This window comes from Sinocyclocheilus grahami, unplaced genomic scaffold (assembly GCF_001515645.1).
Source record: "Sinocyclocheilus grahami isolate Dianchi unplaced genomic scaffold, SAMN03320097.WGS_v1.1 scaffold11.1, whole genome shotgun sequence".
NCBI classification, from domain to species: Eukaryota; Metazoa; Chordata; class Actinopteri; order Cypriniformes; family Cyprinidae; genus Sinocyclocheilus; species Sinocyclocheilus grahami.
The window spans coordinates 1,157,579-1,173,833 of record NW_015505190.1 but is presented as its reverse complement, the minus strand read 5'-3'; the positions used below and the strand labels follow the sequence as shown (position 1 = coordinate 1,173,833).

The 16,255-nt window shown below is 35.5% G+C and overlaps 5 protein-coding genes across 5 annotated transcripts; all 5 read right to left on the bottom strand.

The window, feature by feature from the left end:
* Window positions 1-2: 2 nt before the first annotated feature.
* On the bottom strand, window positions 3-1,086 carry LOC107596180 (apolipoprotein A-IV-like; the record flags this gene model as incomplete). Its single annotated transcript, XM_016286864.1, has 4 exons — window positions 1,029-1,086; window positions 878-933; window positions 612-762; window positions 3-528 (listed from the first exon to the last, which is right to left on the bottom strand). Coding segments are annotated over exons 2-4 (717 nt in total), but the record flags the coding sequence as incomplete, so codon positions are not given.
* A 4,531-nt stretch (window positions 1,087-5,617) lies between these two features.
* On the bottom strand, window positions 5,618-6,742 carry LOC107595122 (apolipoprotein A-I-like). Its single transcript, XM_016285439.1, has 4 exons — window positions 6,681-6,742; window positions 6,468-6,525; window positions 6,159-6,282; window positions 5,618-6,074 (listed from the first exon to the last, which is right to left on the bottom strand). Exons 2-4 carry the CDS (start codon window positions 6,514-6,516, stop codon window positions 5,771-5,773), a joined length of 477 nt encoding a protein of 158 aa, XP_016140925.1. The 5' UTR covers window positions 6,517-6,525; window positions 6,681-6,742; the 3' UTR covers window positions 5,618-5,770.
* Window positions 6,743-8,162: 1,420 nt separating this feature from the next.
* Window positions 8,163-9,601, bottom strand: LOC107596500 (apolipoprotein A-I-like). The gene is made up of 4 exons (XM_016287249.1): window positions 9,525-9,601; window positions 9,371-9,426; window positions 9,140-9,290; window positions 8,163-9,056 (listed from the first exon to the last, which is right to left on the bottom strand). Exons 2-4 carry the CDS (start codon window positions 9,408-9,410, stop codon window positions 8,480-8,482), a joined length of 768 nt encoding a protein of 255 aa, XP_016142735.1. The 5' UTR covers window positions 9,411-9,426; window positions 9,525-9,601; the 3' UTR covers window positions 8,163-8,479.
* Window positions 9,602-11,599: 1,998 nt separating this feature from the next.
* On the bottom strand, window positions 11,600-13,018 carry LOC107596489 (apolipoprotein Eb-like). The gene is made up of 4 exons (XM_016287239.1): window positions 12,889-13,018; window positions 12,736-12,791; window positions 12,183-12,333; window positions 11,600-12,086 (listed from the first exon to the last, which is right to left on the bottom strand). Exons 2-4 carry the CDS (start codon window positions 12,773-12,775, stop codon window positions 11,708-11,710), a joined length of 570 nt encoding a protein of 189 aa, XP_016142725.1. The 5' UTR covers window positions 12,776-12,791; window positions 12,889-13,018; the 3' UTR covers window positions 11,600-11,707.
* A 945-nt stretch (window positions 13,019-13,963) lies between these two features.
* LOC107596479 (apolipoprotein A-I-like) lies at window positions 13,964-15,401 on the bottom strand. The gene is made up of 4 exons (XM_016287229.1): window positions 15,334-15,401; window positions 15,135-15,189; window positions 14,772-14,922; window positions 13,964-14,677 (listed from the first exon to the last, which is right to left on the bottom strand). Exons 2-4 carry the CDS (start codon window positions 15,172-15,174, stop codon window positions 14,101-14,103), a joined length of 768 nt encoding a protein of 255 aa, XP_016142715.1. The 5' UTR covers window positions 15,175-15,189; window positions 15,334-15,401; the 3' UTR covers window positions 13,964-14,100.
* Between the last annotated feature and the right edge of the window lie 854 nt (window positions 15,402-16,255).

Genomic DNA, 16,255 nt, shown 5'->3' with positions numbered 1-16,255 from the left:
AGGTCCTGTGCGTAGGGGTCCAGCTTTTCCTTCAGGTCTTCAGCGTAGGGTGTGAGACTCTGCTGGACCATCTGGGCTCTCTCTCTAATCTGGGTCTGGAGGTCCTCAGTCAGGGGGGTAACGGTCTTCTGGAACTCCTGCAGATGTTGATCCACTTTCTCCTTGATCTCAGCAGTGTAGGGCTCCATCTGAGCCTGCAGCTCCTTCATGCTCTGCTCCAGGTTTCCTCTCAGCTCCTCGCTCTTCTGGAGCAGAGTGGCCTTCAGGGTCTCAGAATCCAGGGAGTCAGCATATGGACCCATGGCCGTCCTGAGCTGCTCCACTCTCTGCTGGATCTGGCTCTTGAGGTTGTCAGCATAGGGCTCCAGTTTGTCTCTCACACTGATCAGGTCCTGGCCCAGACGCTCTCTCAACACTTCAGCCTCCTTGGTGATTTTGGTCATCAGCTCTTCAGTCAGAGGATCCATCTGTTTCTTGAGGGTGACGGCATATTCGCTGGCCATATCGGCACTCTGGGTCAGTCTGGCACTGTGATATGAAGAAGAACATTTGAGTTTCTTCTCAGTGCGCAAGAAATAACTGTGTCCTGCAAGTAAATGTTCTTGACTTACTTGACTTCCTGTCCCAGCTGGGAAGACCTGATCATCTTGACGGTTTCCTCTGCGGTTTGTGTTGCCTTCGCAACATAGCTCCAGAAAGCATCGGTCAGCTGCTCCAGCTGTGGCTTGGACTCATCAGAATAGAAGAGGTTGGCCTGGCAACCTGTTGATAGAACAAAGCAGGTCAATACCAAATGTTAATTTGAATATGAATTTATCCAGCCAATAACATATTTAATAAGACATTTGTATATCATGATTTTATCTGAAAATATTACCTGTAAATACAGCAAGTGCGAACACCACAAGAACCTTCATGGTTTTTACTTTGAGTCTGTAAGTAAAATACATTTTTCATCAACATATCTGGTTTTCATTAGGAAATCATGATTCATGAATTCATGATGAAACGTAAGGCTGTTTTCTTACCTGTGTCAGTGTGTTTGAATTGACGCTGTCCTGTCTGAAGAACAAGTGTGAATGTGGCTGTTTCACATCTGTATTTATATCGCATGGGGAGGTGGTTGTCATAGTGGAAACCCAAAGTCCAGTGGGTACTCCACATCACAACGTCCTGACTGTACCATATTATCACTAAAGATTCCTGAATTCAATACGGACTGATAACTCTTGGACAATAAACTGTACAACTACATTCCAATATAAATATTTTTAGATAATAAGACTATTTAGTAAATTCTCTAAGTAAAAGAATTGTCTTCAGTGTGATAGAAATAAAGAGATGATAGTCTGTCCTAAAGTGTTTCTGTAGACTCATAATCATGGGAGTGAGTTAAATAATAACAGGGGATTCAAGACCAAGCCGATCTCCTTTTAACTTTTATTATTAAGACATTTTGACTACTGCCCTTTATGAAATTGTCGATCTGAGGTACTTGATCTATGAAACCAGACACTGATTTTGAACCTTTGAACTAATAACAGTAACAAATGACACCAGACTTTGTTCACTTCTTGATAAGATTTGACACATCACTCAAATAGATATGTGTTTTTGATCCTAGATGAATCTATGAGCGCTATAAATTCACTCTAAGAAGTCTGATATATCCTACCCTTATATCTTAAAAGTTTGCAGTAGGTCTTTTCAGATTATTTTTTTAACTAACCTATCCAGTGTTAAAAATTGACCTCAAGTAATTCTTAAAAGGAAATATCATCACAGTCAGGGATCATGCACGCAACACTTGGTCCAGGTTACACATGTCTGCTAAACCCCTAGAGATAAGGGCAGCTGCTTGACCTAGAACCAAAATTCTGCTGCTGATGGATGTCTGACCTTCATAACATTTTTTAAAATTGCTTTTATTAAGGAACTTACATTTTTTTAGGTAAAAGGGAGCACAATGTAGTGATACACTTAATTTTCATAAGTTAACGTTTGTCATTTTGACAAGAATTTGAGTTGATTTTAAGTGAAGGATCATTCCTTTTTTGGCTAAATAAAAGTCTGATGTGGAACAGAATAAGGAGTTGATTTCAGAAATTGTGTTTGTTTACTAAAACAAATATTATAAATAAAGTTCACTAAAACAAATATGGTAAGTAGAGTAAGCCATAATACTTGTAAACTCAGAAGACAAAAATTCTATATAGATATAGACTATAAGTTGAATATGTTTAATTTACCATTGACACTGACTCTAACAGTAAAAATGTTGTATGTTTTTCCATTATTAATTAGTTTTCACCAATGATTTGCTGAGATGTGCAAATCAGCAGTTCATCTTCTAAACCAATGGTTCTCAGTCTTTTTTGGGACAGCACCAAAAAAGGTGACCTAGGCCTATAACCAAATAACTGGACAGTTGAAATATATATATAGAGTCAACTTTTTTCTTTTTTTTTTACAGTAAAAGATTAAAAGCTATTATTTAGTTGCAGATCCCTTTCGTGCAATCACAGCAGTGAGTCTGCAACCCATAGACATCACCAGACTCTTGGTCTCATCCTTTTAAATGCTTTTCCCAGCCTTTAATGCAGCCATTTCCAACTGTTGCTTGCGTTTGGGGGAGTTTCTGCCTTTAGTCTTCTCTTCAGCTGGTGAAATTCATGTTCAGTCAGATTTAAATCTCGAGATTGATTTGGGAAATCTAAGACTTTCCATTTCTTTGCCCTGATAAACTCCTTGACTGAACTGGCAAGGTGTTTTGGGTCATTGTCCTGATACAATATGAAGCACTTTCTGATGAGTCGGGTGGCATTTTCTTGAATATTGGTAGCCAAGATGGTTTTATACCCTTCCGAATTCATTCTGCTACTGTCATCATACATTAAGTCATCATTAAAATTGAAAGGGCCTGTTCCAGAGACATGTCCATACCATGACACCACCTCCACCATGCTTTACAGATGAGGCTTAGGATCATTTGCAGTTCCCTTTTTTCTCCACACTTTTGCTTTCCCGTCACTTAGAGAAAGGTTCATCTTTGTCTCATCTGTCCATAAAACTCAGTTCCAAAACTCTACAGGATCACCTTTGTGCTTTTTTGCACAATGCATTATGCGTAAAAATCATAAATCATGAAGATGTACTCACCTTACTTAATGTCTTAATTAAGGTGTTGTTCATCCATGAAGTCATGAATGAAAGACTTTGAACTCATGTTAGTACCTGATAATTCATGAGATATTAATGCATGAAGTAATGCATAATTCACACATTAATTTATGCATGAATTCATGGTAATTCATGTACCCTCATTGTATAACAGAGGGTAATTATTTTCTGGAGGAGTGTCCTTCACTTCTTGTAATGTGACTCACCCTGTGGGCATTGATTTCTCATGGCCTAGACCTAGAACTAAACTATTGCTGCTGATGAATGTCTGACCTTCTTAGCATTTTAAAAATGTTTTTTTAAGGAACTTACATTTTTTAGGCAAAGGGGAGCACAAATGTAGTGATACTCTTCATTTCCATGCTGAAGTTAACATTTGTCATTTTGACAAGAATTAGAGTTGATTTTCAGGGATAAACTTTGAAGTTAGGTAAGTGAAGGTTCATTCCTTTTTGGCTAAATTAAAGACCTTATATCAGTCTGATGTGGCACAGAATAAGGAGTTGTTTTCAGAAATAGTGTTTGTTCACTAAAACAAATATTATAAGTAAGCCATAATACTTGTAAACTCATCAGAAGACACATATTACTTGGTTGAATACTGTATGTATAATTTACCATATACAATTTATTCCTCAAAGTGGATGTATGAATGTATGGATGTCATATATATATATATATATATACACAAAGATTGCTTAATGGTGCCTGTAAGTTTTACTAAATAGGTCAAGTTTATCAGTGAAAGTTTGTAATGTTTATTGTCATGTTCTAAGTATATTTCAGTTATCTTTTTAGACTTGGTCACCAGATATAGTCACCTTACAGTTTTTCTGAATTGCTAAAACACATTTCTTGAAACCATCGTCACTTAGAGAAAGGTTCATCTTTGTCTCATCTGTCCATAAAACTCAGTTCCAAAACTCTACAGGATCACCTTTGTGCTTTTTTGCACAATGCATTATGCGTAAAAATCATAAATCATGAAGATGTACTCACCTTACTTAATGTCTTAATTAAGGTGTTGTTCATCCATGAAGTCATGAATGAAAGACTTTGAACTCATGTTAGTACCTGATAATTCATGAGATATTAATGCATGAAGTAATGCATAATTCACACATTAATTTATGCATGAATTCATGGTAATTCATGTACCCTTACTGTAAAGTGTTACCACAAACACTGTACTTTAAAAGGCCTACATTTAAATGTATGATGCTCCTATCAAAAATTACATAAAAAGGCAACACAGCAGTGTCTGTCATGTTAGCAATTTAGCAGACTGCTAAAGATACGTTGATTAAGTTGATTCTAATATTTTTGATAATAAATATAATAAATAATTTAATAATAAATAAAATAAGAGATATAAATTATAGAAACAGATATTATATTCTAGGAATTTCTGATAAAGGATATGTTTAAGTCAAACGGCTATTATTATTAATGATTGTTGTTAGCATTAATATAAATTGTCAATTGTCTTCATAAAACAGCTTCAACGTTTTTGTAACAACTGTATCAAAACTATTCATCAAACTACTTGCGAGGTTTAATATGAATAACAACTAAAGAAAGAATTGCTGTTAAATTAAATATGTTAAATTATAGCCTAAATTTAACTGATGGCTGCTCACAAAGGAGTTTGAGAAGAACTTTTACGCTTAGAATGCATAGATATGTAGGTTATACATTGGCTGAACGTCTACAGAGCACAAATATTTTGAAGTCGTCATCGGATTGGTTGAATTATACAGGATTTCCGGGAGATGAGTGTATCATTAGAAACAATTGTGAACAATTTTGAATTGTGTGTAAATGATGACAACATGTGCTTTAGCTGTGTTTAACTTTTGCCGCTTGTGTTTAGCATTTTGCAGCACAAATGCATCACAGTGTGATAAGTGTTTAAGTGAATGAGAATGTGTTTAGAGCTTTGCAAAAAGAGTACATGAGCCTAACTGCCTGAACGTGTTTAAGGTTTAGCAGAAAGAGTGCTTTATTCGACAAATTGGTTTAAGCTAGTGAGAATTTGGTTCAGAGATTGGGGTTTAGTGTTTTAGCAATTCAGAAAATCTGTAATATGGAAGCATTAGTTTTTTTTAATAAAATTTATTTGGGCTTGCAAATATGAATATATAGCACATCTTCTACAGTTTAGAAAAGACATTGTATTAAAACAACAGTGTTTCATAGTTGCATGAGGAAAATTAATAGCTCTTTAAAAAATATTTTGTCATTACTTTCTAAAACAAATACAAATTTTCTACAACTCTATGTATATAACATGAAAGGATAATCAATGCAACTGACAATGCAGATGATTCAAAAATAAATATAAAGGCTATATTAAAATGTTTTACACGTATATTTGCCTACTAGCTCTAATTGACAGAAATCTGTACATTTTGGCCTGTTTGAGTGCTTTGTGTTGTATGAAAGCATGACCGCTCTATCTTTGATTTTGGAATCAAAATGTTATTTCATAGAAAAACAGTCATGTTGATAATAAAACAAATCAAATTATTAGAATATTTAGGTGGTCTTGTTTGGGTTGGTTCACTAGTTTAGTGATCCAGCATTCCCCTCAGGTAGAAGGGTCCAGCTTAGCTTGCAGCTCCTTCACGCCTTGCTCCAGGCTCTCTCTCAGCTCCTCACTCTTCTGGAGCACAGTGGCCTTCAGGTCCTCAAAATCCAGGGATTCTCTTATGTATTCCGCACCCTTCTCAAATGGACTGGTGACATATTCAATGTAGGGCTTCAGTGCGCATCTCACAGTGCTCACTTCCACCTCTATACGCTTTCTCAGCATGTCAGCACCTTCGGTGATTTTGGTCATCAGATCTTTAGCCAGAGGATCCATCTGTTCCTTTAGTTTTGTGGTGTACTGGCTGGCCATATCAACATTTTCTGTTAGTCCATCACTAAAAAGGCTGAAGGAAGTTATTACTATAGCAACTGTTTCCTCAACTTACTTGATTTCTTGTCCCAGTTGGGAAGTCCTACTCTTGGCTCGTTCAAAATAGCTCCTGAATGCATCAGTCAACTGCTCCAGCTGTGGCTTAGGCTCATCTGCATAGAATAGGTTGGCTTGGCAACCTGCAGATATATGTTCAAGTAATATCATGTTTTATTATGCCTTGTACAAATATTTCTGTTAGCTTAAAGCATGGCATATATTCTGCCATCCATAAAATAAGTAATATGAATAGTGACCGACCATAAAGATATTTTCAGTAACATCGTGATAATATTTGCTTAATCTGTTTTGTAATATGTCTAACCTGTACACACAACCAATGCAATGACCAGGAGTATCTTCATTATTTCCATTATTTTGGCCTGTAAGAAAAATAGATCTGAGTCAGTGTGTATTGATTAAAATGATATACAATTAATATAATAGTAATAATAATAATACATTTAAATATACAATAAAATAAATAATAATACAATACAAATATATTTAAATATTTTTTGTGTCTTCTGATAATTACCTATCAGTGTGTTTAAATTCACGCTGTCCAGTCTGAAGTTGTATTGTGGAGGTATTGGCTGCATATCTCCATTTATATACCACAGAGAAATGGTTGTCGCAATGAAAACCCAAAGTTCAGTGGGTAGTGCCTGACTGTCATGATTACTCCATAACAAAATTTCCAAGATTGGGACTTTTTGTCACAACAGATCATCACGTTTCCAGCGTAGCTAAAAGCAATGGTCACTTAAGAACAAATATAGGGCAGTCTCTGATCATCATCACAACAATAATTATGGTATTTTGGCAGAAAATAATCATGTTTACATTTGAGGGTCAATTTATTGTTTACATTAGCAGAGGACTATGATTTTTTAAAACACTTATTAAGTAATAACATTAATGTTGTGTTTAATTTAGGGCACAGTTGTCAGTTATTGCCTACCGAAAAAATAAAATAAAATAAAATGTTTGATATGCACTGCCGTTCAAAAGTTTGGGATCAGTAAGATTTTTAATGTTTTTAATGGAGTCTCTTGTGCTCATCAAGGCTGTATTTATTTGATCAAAAATACAGAAAAAAAACTGTAATATTGTGAGATATTATTTCAATTTCTAATATTGGTTTTCTGTTTTAATATACTTTAAAATATAATTTATTTCTGTGACAAAGCTGAATTTTCAGCATCATTACTCCAGTCTTCGGTGTCGCATGATCCTTCAGAAATCATTATAACATGCTGATTTATTATCAGTGCTGGAAACAGTTAAGCTGTTTTTTTGTTGTTGTTGTTTTTTTGGAAACTGATTCTTTTTTCTGGATTCTTTTATGAATCAAAAGTTAAAAAGAACAGCATTTATTTAAAATTAAAATATTTTCTAACAATATTAGTGTTTACTATCACTTTATCCATTTAACACATCCTTGCTGAATAAAAGTATTCATTACTTTAAAAAAAAAAGTAAGAAAACAATTTACTGACTCCAAACTTTTGAACGGTAGTGTATATTGTAACACAAGATTTCCATTTTGAATAAATGCTATTTTTTTAAATTATATATTCATAAATGAATCCTGAAAAACATGAAGCAGCACAACTGTTTACAACATTGATAATAAATCCGCATATTAGAATGATTTCTGAAGGATCATGTGACACTGAAGACTGGAGTAATGATGCTGAAAATTCAGCATTGCATCACAGGAATAAATTATATTTTAAAATATATTAAAATAGAAACTGTTATTTTAAATTGCAATATTATTTCACAAAATAACAGTTTTTTCTGTATTTTTGATCAAATAAATACAGCCTTGATGAGCACAAGAAACTTCGGTAAAAAAATACTAAAAATCTTACTGATCCCAAACTTTTGAACGGTAGTGTACATTTTCCTTATCATGGATTGTTTGATTTCTTAATTATGGGTGTGTCTCACATAAATCTTTTTTTAAAAAAACACCATTCTGTTAATAAATAATATTTTATTCATCATTAAAATGAGATCAAATGTGGCATTTGTAAACTTACAAACAGGAATATAGGAATATCACACATTTTCCTCAAAAATAATGTTTCTTATTTTTACTAAATAAATATCCACCTTTAAACAGAAAAAAAGAGAATTTACATATGTAAAGGACATTGGATACTGCACATTTTAATTAATGAGACTTTATCGAATGTTTTGCTTTTGGCTTTAGTGTAGAGCATGGTAGGATGTATAAAGGGAGGACAACAGATCAAATATGTCAAATTTTGAAGTTCATGAGTAGTTCTGTAGTTCTGTTAGTGACAAAAGAGGTCTTTGAAGCATCTAATTTCTCTTGACGAAGGACTCGTACAGGGAGGTGAGCTGGGCCTGCAGGTCCTGTGCGTAGGGATCCAGCTTTTCCTTCAGGTCTTCAGCGTAGGGTGTGAGACTCTGCTGGACCATCTTGGCTCTCTCTCTAATCTGGGCCTGGAGGTCTTCAGTCAGGGGGGTAATGGTCTTCTGGAACTCCTGCAGATGTTGATCCACTTTCTCCTTGATCTCAGCAGTGTAGGGCTCCATCTGAGCCTGCAGCTCCTTCACGCTCTGCTCCATGTTTCCTCTCAGCTCCTCGCTCTTCTGGAGCAGAGTGGCCTTCAGGGTCTCAGAATCCAGGGAGTCAGCATATGGACCCATGGCCGTCCTGAGCTGCTCCACTCTCTGCTGGATCTGGCTCTTGAGGTTGTCAGCATAGGGCTCCAGTTTGTCTCTTACGTTGATCAAGTCCTGGCCCAGACGCTCCCTCAACACTTCAGCCTCCTTGGTGATTTTGGTCATCAGCTCTTCAGTCAGAGGATCCATCTGTTTCTTGAGGGTGACAGCATATTCGCTGGCCATATCGGCACTCTGGGTCAGTCTAGCACTGTGATATGAAGAAGAACATTTGAGTTTCTTCTCAGTGCGCAATAAATAACTGTGTCCTACAAGTAAATGTTCTTGACTTACTTGACTTCCTGTCCCAGCTGGGAAGACCTGATCATCTTGACGGTTTCCTCTGCGGTTTGTGTTGCCTTCGCAACATAGCTCCAGAAAGCATCGGTCAGCTGCTCCAGCTGTGGCTTGGGCTCATCAGAATAGAAGAGGTTGGCCTGGCAACCTGTTGATGGAGCATTTCAGAATGATTAAATTGTATTGTTAGTACACTCTGTGAATGTATCAAGCCAGAAACATTTTTACCTGTAAATACAGCAAGTGCAAGCACCACAAGAACCTTCATGGTGTTCTGTTTTAGTCTGTAAGTAAAAGACTTTTAATCAATGTCTCTTTTACATAAATTTATGTTTAAAATACAGCGTTTTGAATTGACTGAAAAGTAAGGCTGTCTTCTTACCTGTGTCAGTGTGTTTTAATTGATGCTGTCCTGTCTGAAGAACACGTGTGAAGGTGGCTCTTTCACATCTGTATTTATATCGCATAGGGAGGTGGTTGTCGTTGTGGAAGCCCAAAGTCCAGTGGGTAGTGCCTTGCTGTCACTACTCCACATCACAACGTCCTGACTGTACCTTCAACCACCACAGACTCTCAAATGCAGTGCAGATAATGATAAGAGTGGAACTTTGTCTTTGAAAGCAGTAATTCATTTCTTGATGGAATTTTTAATGGGTCAAAATAAGTGTGTAAATTATTTTAGGGTTAGCATGTAACATGACACAGATGTCATTAAAATAATTAAAAAACAAAATAAAATAGAATTTCACACTGCCTAAAAACAAACAAGAAATCTACATATAAAAAATCTGATAAAAATCTTAAAACCCAAAAAAAGTCATCCTGAATAATCTAATTATTTAAAATCCATCTTAAGTACTTAAACCAGACAGAGCCCCAAGTTTGAACATTTGACCTAATAAAACAGCAAATGATAAAAGACGTTCTACATGCCCTGATAAGATCTGACACGTCACTCAAAACCTCAATTCTGTTTCTGCTGGATTTAGGCAGCTTTACGCTTTTCCTTCAGCCTTAAATCTAGGAGTAAACTTTATTAACAATGATAATAATTTGCCATTTATTAGGTACTATATAAATAGTTTCAAAGGATATAGACTCCAGAGACTGATCCTGTAAGTATCCTATGGAATTGTCATGACCAATAATAGGGCTGAAAGAACAGAAAGCTGTTTAATTATTCATTAACTATATTTAGCTGTTTAAACTCCACCAATTTCACCATTAGCTGACTTATAATAAACTACAGTAGTGGCCAAAAGTGAAGTCTGGAGAGGATATTTGCTTTTAATGATCCAACAAGATCAAAATGTATTACAAAGAAGAAGAAAAAACACAACTTGGTTAATATTTAACTGACCATTTTTTTTGGCAATAACCAAAATAAAAACTATAAAGTTTGCAGGAAATACAGCATACATTGTATAAAAGAATATAATCAGTTTTTTTAATCAAATTTTTTTTATTTTTTTTTTTTATTACACAGTCATTCTCTAGGGCAGTACTCATTAAGTTTTGTGTTGTGCATTATTTCTTTGTATGACTCAATTATCGGGTTTTTGCCTTTATTATAAATGAAACTGCATTTTTTTCACCACTAGAGAGCACTGTCACTGCTAGTGCAGCCGTATAGGTTAGTATTCCTTTTATTTATTTATTAAATACATTTTTACATAATTTATGTTATTATGAATTCCTGCACAGAAGCAAAACATTGAGATCATGGGAGATGAGTACACAAATCAAGCCTGAAGTGAAAAATCAAACTCAAATGAAGCAATTGTAGAAAATGTGAAAAACTATAAAGTTTGCAGGAAATACAGCATACATTGTATAAAAGAATATAATCAGTTTTTTTAATCAATTTTTTTTTATTTTTTTTTTATTACACAGTCATTCTCTAGGGCAGTACTCATTAAGTTTTGTGTTGTGCATTATTTCTTTGTATGACTCAATTATCGGGTTTTTGCCTTTATTATAAATGAAACTGCATTTTTTTCACCACTAGAGAGCACTGTCACTGCTAGTGCAGCCGTATAGGTTAGTATTCCTTTTATTTATTTATTAAATACATTTTTACATAATTTATGTTATTATGAATTCCTGCACAGAAGCAAAACATTGAGATCATGGGAGATGAGTACACAAATCAAGCCTGAAGTGAAAAATCAAACTCAAATGAAGCAATTGTAGAAAATGTTTCAAATTTAGCTAAAATATTGATGGAGTCTAAATTATTAAAGGATCTCAAGAAAACTTAATGTGCTTACTCAAATCAAATATATGATGTGCTAAAATGAACAGTTCTTTTTATCATAGATTTATTAATGTGCATAATTCGAAAATCGAAAGTCTGACATAACAAATAGTGCAAGCACAGAGTTATTAAACTCATAGGTTTTTCTAAATTGGACATGCAGTCTTATGTATCAGTGACAAATGATAATAGATGGCAGATGTTTTATTGTTGCAATAACAAGAAAAGAAAAAAAACTAAAAACATCACAATGTAACATAGAAAGAGGAAAGAGAACACCAAAGTAACTCTGCAGATTAAATATGGGCCTAGAGATCTTCAGGTGATGCAGCAAAATAGTTTTGCATTTCCTGCAGATATTGGCCCACATTATCCTTGAGTTCAGCAGTGTAGGGCTCCATCTGAGCCTGCAGCTCCTTCACGCTCAGCTCCAGGTTTCCTCTCAGCTCCTCGCTCTTCTGGAGCAGAGTGGCCTTCAGGGTCTCAGAATCCAGGGAGTCAGCATATGGACCCATGGCCGTCCTGAGCTGCTCCACTCTCTCCTGAATCTGGCTCTTGAGGTTATCAGCATAGGGCTCCAGTTTGTCTCTTATGATGTTCATGTCCTTTTCCAAACGCTCCCTCAACACGTCAGCCTCCTTGGAGATTTTGGTCATCTGATCTTCAGATGAAGGAGTCTGTGTTAGTCTAGTGTGGAGAAGAAAGGTATAATTTATGTCTGGTAACAGGAAATATTACTAATTCATTATGCTTATAATAATAATGGTGGTAAATTTGGCTTACTTGACTTCCCGTCCCAGCTGGGATGTCCTTATCACATTTGATGTTTCGTCAGTGGGATGTACTGCTTTGGCAATGTAGTTCCAGAATGCAGTTATTAAGTGTTCAAGATGTGGACTGGGCTTCTCTGCATTAGATAAATTGGCTTGGCAACCTGGGCATTCAACATATCAGATGATTCAAAAGTCATTTAGTCATGTATTTTTATAATTTAGCTTCTTCAAACAATGTAGAAAGAGTTCCGGTATGTTTCCTTCAAGGAATTCATACATAGGCATAATATGTGTGCATAATATTTGCCTACAAAACTATTTTCAAGCGTCTACACACAATTCTAGATTAAAGAATTTTTTAAGATCAGGTGAAACAAATTCATGTGTTCATGTGTTCGTGTGTCAACTTTCTGAACACATCAAGAGCATGATATATTATGTTTCATCCACTGTGAACACTAATGTAATTTAAATGTATTTAATATCCTGTTTGGATTATTACATTACATATATTATATTATATTATATTTTTAAAGTTATTTCTACAGTTATATCTAACTAACCTGTAAAAACAGCCAATACAAGAACCGCAAGAACCTTCATGGTTTTCTGGCTTCGCCTGTAAAATAACAACACATCTGTTTCATTTAAACAATTTAATCATATTTTACATACAATATACTTTGATCTAATAAACAGTGAATTTCTCTTCTTACCTTTGTCAGTATGATTTAATTGACCCTGTCCGGAGTGAGAGTAAGTGTGGTGATTGCTGTTTCATAGCTGTATTTATATAGCATTGGGAATATATTTTAATATCTCCAGTGGATGTTTATATCTAGATACTTTGTGACTACAGACTCTTTGTCCCAAGATGTGCAGGTCTGGACATCACTTGAAAGCACCAGGCCCATGAGTTACTGCAAACACCTGCGTCAGCACTGATAATGAAGTACAGACATTATGTCAATGCATGTTCTATCGTTAGTTCAACAAGAAGAGACTGGAACAGGTCCACCTTTGGAAAGTCCTTAACCTTATCTAATCTTTAGTATGTGTTAAAAGAAATCAGTTGAGATGACCTTTATCATTCCTGCATGATTTGTCAGTTTCTTTATTTAAAGATTTTTTTACACACAGACTTTTTAGAAATATTGTGTATTTCTGTCTGTGTATTAGATTTGGTATCAAATGCCACATTTCAACTTTTCAAATCATACAGTCACTCTTTTATTATTATTAGAAGCACTTCTCATTGTTAGATAACTAGACCCTATTTTTATAGAAATGATAACATATTTTGTCTGATACTTTTATTAAAAAGTATGTCAACTTGGCCTTGTGCATTTTCAGGGCTACTTAAATTTAATATTTTGAAGTATATACATATACATTTACATTTAGTCATTTAGCAGATGCTTTTATCCAAAGCGACTTACAAATGAGGAAAATAGAAGCAATCAAAACCAACAAAAGAGCAATAATATGCTTTATAAGTTATAAGTATATGACATTATAGTTGTGCTGGACACAATTGGACAAGTAAAATAGTTAGAAACATTGTGTTAATAAATGGCAGATGTTTTATTGTTGCATAAATAAGACAAATTATACACTTGGCATTAGCAAGAAACAACATTTTCTGTCAGACATAATAAAGACTTGCTAAATTGAAATAAATACACTTCAGCTAGAAAAGAGCAACATTTCTGCATCTGTATGAATGGTTAAAGTGTAAACAACAGGATTTCAGCAAAAATAATCACTCTTTTTCTCTATATTAGTGTTTGGTCTACATGTAAGACCAAAGATATTGTTGTTGCCTAGTAGTTTCATTTAGGTCATGGTTATTGGAGAGATATGGGATTTTAGAGTCATGATGGAAGGAAAAACAGTTCTGTTAGTGACAAAAGAGGTCTTTGAAGCATCTAATTTCTCTTCACGAAGGACTCATACAGGGAGGTGAGTTGGGCCTTCAGGTCCTGTGCGTAGGGATCCAGCTTTTCTTTCAGGTCTTCAGCGTAGGGTGTGAGACTCTGCTGGACCATCTGGGCTCTCTCTCTAATCTGGGCCTGAAGATTCTCAGCCAGAGGGGTCACGGTCTTCTGGAACTCCTGCAGACGCTGGTCCACTTTCTCCTTGATCTCAGCAGTGTAGGGCTCCAGCTGAGCCTGCAGCTCCTTCACGCTCTGCTCCAGGTTTCCTCTCAGCTCCTCGCTCTTCTGGAGCAGAGTGGCCTTCAGGGTCTCAGAATCCAGGGAGTCAGCATATGGAGCCATGGCCGTCCTGAGCTGCTCCACTCTCTGCTGGATCTGGCTCTTGAGGTTGTCAGCATAGGGCTCCAGTTTGTCTCTCACGCTGATCAGGTCCTGGTCCAGACGCTCTCTCAACACTTCAGCCTCCTTGGTGATTTTGGTCATCAGCTCTTCAGTCAGAGGATCCATCTGTTTCTTGAGGGTGACGGCATATTCGCTGGCCATATCGGCACTCTGGGTCAGTCTGGTACTGCGATGTGAAAAGGTGAAATGTGTATTTGCATTAATGCAATTAAAACTTTTAGTATTTCAAACACAGACTGTGATTTCTAAACATTACTTACTTGACTTCCTGACCAAGTTGAGATTCTCTGATCATTTTCAGTGTGTCCTCTGCGGTGCGTGTGGCCTGGGAAACATAGCTCCAGAAAGCATCAGTCAGCTGCTCCAGCTGTGGCTTGGGCTCATCCGCATAAAACAGGTTGGCTTGGCAGCCTGGTTAAAATACAAATAATTAAGTTTAAGTCTGCCAGTCAGTTTCCAAATCTGCTCAAACAGCTAAATATTGCAGTATGTGCATTTTGTCATATTTGTAGTTTCTCAGTATATTTAAATGACTAAAATTCAGTGCAGGTCTTGGCATAGATCTAATATTATTTTAATTGATAAATAGTTTTTTTAAAGCTTCTTGGCCATATATGATTTACCTGTGAATGCCACAAAGGCAAGTACCAGATACAATTTCATTTTCACAGTTGTTTGCTAAAAAAAAAGAGAGAGAAAAAAGAATTATTATTTACATTTACATATCCTAAAGCATTGCATATTTATTTAGACAATACTTTCACAGAGCAATTTTTTTGTAGTATTTTAGTAATTTATTATTGTCCGTCGAGCTTAAATTACCTTCAAGTTCCACAGTTATTTCTTAGTCCAGTAAGCATTAGTGAGGACAGGCTCTGGCTATATATATGTGTGTGTGTGTGTGTGTGTGTGTGTGTGTAGTTGAATAATCCAAAGAAAAAAAAAATCAAAGTCCATCATCCAGTGCCCTGCTGTCAAGTGCCGCTCCCCCCGCTGTCACTTCAGCCTGCCGTCACATGATGTTGTCCTTTGAACCTACTGATACCGAGTCTCCATACAAATGGATCTCCACAGAAATCACAGTCATGGTGTATTCAGTGGGTATTGTAACATTTAGCATTTAGCTCAGTATCAGCTGTTAGCTTTAAATAATAGTATTTCAGAAAATGAACCCGATTTTTTTATTTAGTTCATTTGTCAAAATAATTCACAGATGATCAGTGACTGATTAATTTTAGTTTACTTTATTTAATATCACATTAAATAATGGCTTTTTAAAGAAAGTGGCAGAAAAGTTTAAAGTGGGTTTTTTCATATTTTTAATTAGGCACTATAAAGTTATGACCTTTGTGCCGCCACAGTTAGTTCAGATTGGGATGTGAACTTTGAACTGAGGGTGTACGGGGATAGTTGTCTTATACATATGGCAGCATCCCCTTTCCTTTTTTGTTTTCAATATTTTATGTTATAAAACATTTTATATTACATTTTTTTTTTTTTTTTTTTGCAATTTACTTTATACACCAAAAAGAAACAAGGAAAAAAAGAAACAGTTTTGTCATGGTATATTCAGTAGAAAAGTTATGACTTGAGAAAGTGATTTTAATGAATGGGGACTGAGCCTTTCAAGCTTCAATATATGGAACAGCTCCATAAAAGTATCATAATACACCAGGTCTTAAGCCACAGGATATGTTTATATGTGAAAAGTTGAATCAACCAAAAATAATAAGATAATAATGTC

Excerpts from the sequence above, each read along its gene's own strand:
- LOC107596479 (XM_016287229.1), bottom strand. The coding sequence starts at position 15,174 with ATGAAATTGTATCTGGTACTTGCCTTTGTGGCATTCACAG. Across the intron at positions 14,923-15,134 it reads TGCCTTTGTGGCATTCACAG|GCTGCCAAGCCAACCTGTTT; the intron begins GTAAATCATATA and ends TATTTTAACCAG. Across the intron at positions 14,678-14,771 it reads CAACTTGGTCAGGAAGTCAA|TACCAGACTGACCCAGAGTG; the intron begins GTAAGTAATGTT and ends TTCACATCGCAG.
- LOC107596500 (XM_016287249.1), bottom strand. The coding sequence starts at position 9,410 with ATGAAGGTTCTTGTGGTGCTTGCACTTGCTGTATTTACAG. Across the intron at positions 9,291-9,370 it reads TGCACTTGCTGTATTTACAG|GTTGCCAGGCCAACCTCTTC; the intron begins GTAAAAATGTTT and ends CTCCATCAACAG. Across the intron at positions 9,057-9,139 it reads CAGCTGGGACAGGAAGTCAA|TGCTAGACTGACCCAGAGTG; the intron begins GTAAGTCAAGAA and ends TTCATATCACAG.
- LOC107596489 (XM_016287239.1), bottom strand. The coding sequence starts at position 12,775 with ATGAAGGTTCTTGCGGTTCTTGTATTGGCTGTTTTTACAG. Across the intron at positions 12,334-12,735 it reads TGTATTGGCTGTTTTTACAG|GTTGCCAAGCCAATTTATCT; the intron begins GTTAGTTAGATA and ends TTGAATGCCCAG. Across the intron at positions 12,087-12,182 it reads CAGCTGGGACGGGAAGTCAA|ACTAACACAGACTCCTTCAT; the intron begins GTAAGCCAAATT and ends TCTCCACACTAG.
- LOC107595122 (XM_016285439.1), bottom strand. The coding sequence starts at position 6,516 with ATGGAAATAATGAAGATACTCCTGGTCATTGCATTGGTTGTGTGTACA. Across the intron at positions 6,283-6,467 it reads TGCATTGGTTGTGTGTACAG|GTTGCCAAGCCAACCTATTC; the intron begins GTTAGACATATT and ends ATATATCTGCAG. Across the intron at positions 6,075-6,158 it reads CAACTGGGACAAGAAATCAA|CCAGTACACCACAAAACTAA; the intron begins GTAAGTTGAGGA and ends TGATATGGCCAG.